Here is a 5,568-nt window from a genome sequence, read left to right on the forward strand (position 1 = left end):
AATAAGCCATATGTACTGTTTTCTTGCTCTCTTCTCTCTACTGTGTAACTTCTTTCCACACTAAAGCAAGTCAGATTAAAGGGGAAACTGTTCAATTCACAGCTTAGTAGTTCAAAGGGCAAGCAACTTAATGATGCAAGTCATACACATTCTTGGTTTTTTCTTTCTTCCTAAGGAGAACTCTTTCTTTACTGCTTCATACAGACACTGCTGCTTTTGTCTTGCTAAATTGGAGCTTCCAAAAAAAAAACCCTTAGCAAGGCATACTAGATCAGAAAGTGGGTTGTATCCAGCCAGCTTTTCTGAAAAGAGGAAGTGGGATTCCATCCCACTGATCATGAGAAAAAAATATATTATGCTGGTGATCATGAGACTTGCATCTTTGTATGAAGGACAGTAGGGTGAAAAAACTGGCTGGATCCAACCCAAGTATAGAATGGAAGACAATTCAGAAAAATACTTGTATGGAATAGTTTTATTTAGGTGACCTCTGCGAAAAAACAAACTGCTAGAGATCAGGATGGAATTCGTAATTTGACAGTACAAGGAATGCAGAACATTTTGATTATGAATCCCAGCCTGTGTTCTGGTCCAGCTACCTTAGTGGTCCATGGTTCTGCACTGATTCTTGTGTTTAATCTTCATCTTCATAGCCAGTTGGGAGAGGGTTAACACGAGGATTGTGGAACAGAGTATGGTTTCCATCACCCCAAGGGAAGGGCTGAAAAAGAGAAGGCAGAGAGGAGGTTTGGGCTGCGTTTCCTCAGGCATTTTTAGTTCTTTAAATAAACTGAAAGCAATGAGGCAAATTAATATATTTTTCCAATTCCAATTTCCATGATACTCTTCAACAAGTGAAAAAGTATTTAAAGAGAGCAGGGACACTCTGGATCTATATTTTTAGCTTTAAGCCTTTTGCTCTCTTTTAATTGTGTACACTATATTTACCTTATGCTGGTTTATACAGGTTTATGACTGTATGGAAAAGTTCAGCTACAGAGACCAATTCTCTGAATTCAGACCTGTGAGCTACTGCAGATCCAGCAGCTAGTACAGTGGTGGCGAACCTTTTCGAGACCGAGTGCCCAAATTGCAACCCCAAACCCACTTATTTATTGCAAAGTGCCAACAGGGCAATTTAACCCGAATACTGAGGTTTTAGTTTAGAAAAAACGGTTGGCTCCGAGGCATGCGTTACTCAGGAGTAAGCTTAGTGAAGCAACCGTGCAACACTTCAAATAGTTGAATCACGATCCTAGGAGGACTCAGAAGCAAGCCCCATTGCCAGCAACTGAGCTTACTCCCAGGTAAAGGATCATGCCCAGGCCAGCCTAGATATGTGTGTGTGTGTGGGGGGGGTGATTTTCCACCCCCTCCCACATGACGAACTCTGTGCGCGCGTGCCCACAGAGTGGGCTCTGAGTGCCACCTCTGGCACTCGTGCCATATGTTCGCCACCACTGAGCTAGTATCACCTCTAGTACAAAACTGGAGAAAAGTCTTCTACTATTAAGGCATTACCACTTTAGAAGCACCATTATGAAATACGAATTGCTCTTCATATTCATTCTTGAAATACAACATTTGGTAAGCGGAAACATCCACAGTGGCACACATAAACAGTTAAGATGTCATAAAGGAGCAGCAGTGGTGTAGGAGGTTAAGAGCTTGTGTATCTAATCTGGAGGAACCGGGTTTGATTCCCAGCTCTGCCGCCTGAGCTGTGGAGGCTTATCTGTGGAATTCAGATTAGCCTGTACACTCCCACACACGTCATCTGGGTGACCTTGGGCTAGTCACAGCTTCTCGGAGCTCTCTAAGCCCCACCCACCTCACAGGGTGTTTGTTGTGAGGGGGGAAGGGCAAGGAGATTGTAAGCCCCATTGAGTCTCCTGCAGGAGAGAAAGGGGGGATATAAATCCAAACTCTTCTTCTTCTTCTTCTTCTAAATTAGAGAAAAACAGCTGAATTACACCAGCTTTCAATACCACCAGGATATAGTGGTTGTTAGACTACTATCTGGTTTGAATCTTTACTTATGCTATGGAAGCTCTAAGGGTGACCATTGGCTAGATAAATAAAATGGGCAAAACATTAAAAACACTTCAATTCAATCCTATTTAAACAGTAAAGATAGGGGCCTTAGGTTTCAAAGGTGTTTGGTGTGTGCATAAATTAGTAAAAGATTAAAAAATGTTCTTAAATCCAAATCCAAACTACAATATGTGGGAATTTACATTTTAAGAGAAGCTTCAAATGAAACATTATCTGAAGAAAAACACAAACATAATCATTTACATTAAAAACGCCACTACCTTACCAATGCACTAATGAACTTTAAAGTTTGTTTTCAACCAGGGTCAAACAAAATTTCAGAGCATGAGGCAAGAACTTCTCTTCCTGTTCAGTTAGCTGGAAGTTAAAAATATTAACAGTTATAACCATCTTGAATGAATGATATGGTGTTATGCTGGCCTAAGCCAAATACCTTGGTTCGGAGGCGGAGATGTGCATAAGGAATAAACTCTGGCCTTTCATGTTCATGCTGAGACTTCAGGTAGCAGTTCAGCATGCAGACAGCAACTCCTGGGAGAGCAACCACAAAGGTCAGGATCTTCCATGTACGGGCTAATTGAGAAAGAAAGAAAAAAAGATACGTGTTCTGAAAAAACTGAAATACACACGATATTTGCTTTCTTTTCAAGACTAAACTTATTTTAATGCTTTAACATAAATTGATTCATTTTTAACTCAGTACATATAAACAGTACTAATTTGAATATTTGTCAAATTAAAAAATAAATTACTGCACCCTATCCTACTACAGCACACATATTTTACTTTTTGTCAGATGAGAACCAGGGAGGGGAAAGGGTTCAAAATAGAACACACAAATTTCACAGTAAAGAAATGAATGTGTTCCTTGTACAGAAATGGTCTCAAAGTTTTAATACTGCAAGAAATACATTTTGATATTGAGCTAATCACTTGTATCATTGAAAGAATCCAGCTAATCACTTGTATCACTGAAAGAATCCAACTAATCACGTATCACTGAAAGAATCCAACTATTTAATACTGTATAATCATAGATGTCATAGCATATTAATTGTCAAACATTAATTAAGCATATGCACCGGAGACAAATTCCTTGTGTGTCCAATCACACTTGGCCAATAAAGATTCTATTCTATTCTATTCTATATACAGATATATACACACACAGCCCTATGAAGAAAGTTTAGAAACTTGAGAATGTTCAGTCTGGAGAAGAGGTTGTGAAGGGCCACTTAGAGAAGGGCAGGAAGCTGTTCCTGGTGGCAGCAGAGAATAGGACCTGAAATAATGGATTTAAATTATAGCACCCTCTGAATATTAGGGAAAATATTTTTACAGTTGTTCAACAGTGGAATCAGCTGCCTAGAGAGATAGATGGACAAACACTTCTCAGGGATGTTCTAGTCTGATCCTGCATTGAGCAGGGGATTGGACTAAATGGCCTGTATGGCCCCTTCCAACTCTATGATTCATTTGTGAGTGTGCATGCTTAAAATATCACCTGACTATAACATATGCATGAGTTAATGTCTAATGCTATAAACTGAGATTTTTGTGTAAGACATACTACATATTCTGAGTCAGTAAAAGCTTGCCTTAAAAATGAAGAGAAAATGTTTCATAGCTTTTTTCAGATTTCAAAGTTTTCGGTTTTGATGTGGAACCCTGGAGAGTATGGACTGTCTCCCCTATTTCCTTTTGTTCCAAATCTCTATCTGAAAGCCAAGTTTAAAAATCACATTGAGAAGTACTCATGCACGAAGCACTTGAGATCCTTGCAACTCTGCTCCAGCGCCAAGCCTGTTCTGGATCTAGGCACTTGAGCGCACCAGCTGAGCTATTCCAAAAATTCAGGGGAGAAAGCAGGCCAGGGCTAGCCCAGCGGCCTGATTTCCCATATGGCCAGGTTTCCCCTGAAAGCCCACGAGAGCAGAAAGCTCTCTACAGAATCTGATCCTCCCGGGTACATTGCTTCTACTCATGGAGGTTCTATCCCGCACCATTAGGAAGCCTGATAGGAATTTTCGCTGTTTCAAGGTCATCGTCGCATCCCGTGTCCCGCTAACTTACAGCCACCAGCTTCCCCATGACCCCCTGCTGCAGCCGCCGACAGCAGCCGTTTCAGTCCCGGGCGGGGAGCCCCGGTGACAAGCCGCCGAGAGACTTTGCAGAGCGCCGCCACTGAAGCCATCCTACACTCACAACTAGTATAAGGACATCAGCCGCAACCGCCAACCCGGAACAGGAAATATGATACGCCTCCGGCGGCGATCGATGACGTCATCAAGTCAATAGACTCGAGGAGTGTGGTGGTTCCCGGGCCTATGGTGTCTTGTCTTATGTAACGCGCATGCGTCTTTTCTTTTGCTTCTGCACAATAAAGTTTCGGAGTTTTAAAAAATTGTTTGTAAGGATGAGAATGATCTTTTCCCTCCTGAATCAGAACAAGCGAAACTTCAGTTATTTTGTTTATTTTATGTGTGTATCCTATGATAAACGTAATGTGTTTTTAGTTACAATTGATCTTAGTAGGACGTTAGTGTTCGGATTAACCTTGGATTCAATACTTTCCATGCACCCAGTTGCCAGTCATTAACCAGAAAAATGAAATGATGCATGGGCGTGTGAAATCCAACCCGTAATCACCAAATGCAAATTTGCTAGACCCCATTTTAGATGTGGCTTTGTTTATACAAATATAGCTGCTTTAAATCAGGACAGGAAACTCTGTGAGGCACTTTTGGATGTATGTAGGACTCTTCACCTGCTTCTCTGTTATTGTAATTAATTTTAGTGTTCTCTGATGTGATATGTTAAGCATACAGTAGAAAGCCAACCTTTGCCTGAAAACTGAAGGAGATCCTTCACACTTTCTATACACACACGTGTGTAGAAGAAATATCGTTTCCCCAAACACCTCCTTTGGTTGCTTGTTTAGCGTGCCTCTCATTGCTGCTTAAAGACTATAGAGAGGTGTTTGAACACACAGGGTTGAAAGCAGGGTGTGCTTTTTTGTTTTTTTAGGATAATGCATACTCAGTTTACCCCCAAGGTTGATTGTGTGCCCAATGGCACTACAATTCCTTCCGTTCCTCTCAATTTTGCTGGCTCCCCTCCCCTTTTTTTATAGTGTTCTTCTATTTTGCAGGGCAAAGGAAATGTGGCATGCTGCTGGTTTGTCTTTTGGAAAGGTCAGGAAGTCCTTTGAAGATGTTTTTATCTCTAGCGGGGGAGGGGGATACACAGGGAGCCAGCTATTCCCCCCACCGCCACTGCTGTATTTCCATCAGCCATGACGAGCAACCATGTCCATCTTTGTTGTTTCTTTTTTCTTAGATTAGTAGAGGTGGGAGTGGTTTTAAGAGGCAAAACTGTACAGGGGAGAAGAATGGAAATAACCTTCCTTCTTACAGCAGCCCAGATTTGCCTAAAATGATGTGTTGTTCTGTGATCGCCTTGGTATCTTGCTTGACCCTGAGAAGGGTCGAGAAAGATTGGTGGTAAAGAGGC

General features: G+C 41.5%; 1 protein-coding gene across 1 annotated transcript; it reads right to left on the minus strand.

Moving 5' to 3' along the window:
* Positions 1 to 457: 457 nt before the first annotated feature.
* LOC125443091 (cytochrome c oxidase subunit 6A1, mitochondrial) lies at positions 458 to 4,309 on the minus strand. Its single transcript, XM_048514996.1, has 3 exons — positions 4,129 to 4,309; positions 2,489 to 2,628; positions 458 to 721 (listed from the first exon to the last, which is right to left on the minus strand). The coding sequence occupies exons 1-3, from the start codon at positions 4,247 to 4,249 to the stop codon at positions 635 to 637; spliced, it is 348 nt and encodes a 115-aa protein (XP_048370953.1). The 5' UTR covers positions 4,250 to 4,309; the 3' UTR covers positions 458 to 634.
* Positions 4,310 to 5,568: the final 1,259 nt, after the last annotated feature.

This window comes from Sphaerodactylus townsendi, linkage group LG13, assembly GCF_021028975.2.
Source record: "Sphaerodactylus townsendi isolate TG3544 linkage group LG13, MPM_Stown_v2.3, whole genome shotgun sequence".
NCBI lineage: Eukaryota > Metazoa > Chordata > Lepidosauria > Squamata > Sphaerodactylidae > Sphaerodactylus > Sphaerodactylus townsendi.

Bases quoted from the DNA above. Each gene is read 5' to 3' on its own strand.
- LOC125443091 (XM_048514996.1), bottom strand. From the start codon at position 4,249: ATGGCTTCAGTGGCGGCGCTCTGCAAAGTCTCTCGGCGGCTTGTCACC. The intron at 2,629-4,128 runs GTAAGTTAGCGG...TTTCTCAATTAG, and splicing joins TCATGGGGAAGCTGGTGGCT to CCCGTACATGGAAGATCCTG. The intron at 722-2,488 runs GTATTTGGCTTA...TCTCTTTTTCAG, and splicing joins ATCTCCGCCTCCGAACCAAG to CCCTTCCCTTGGGGTGATGG.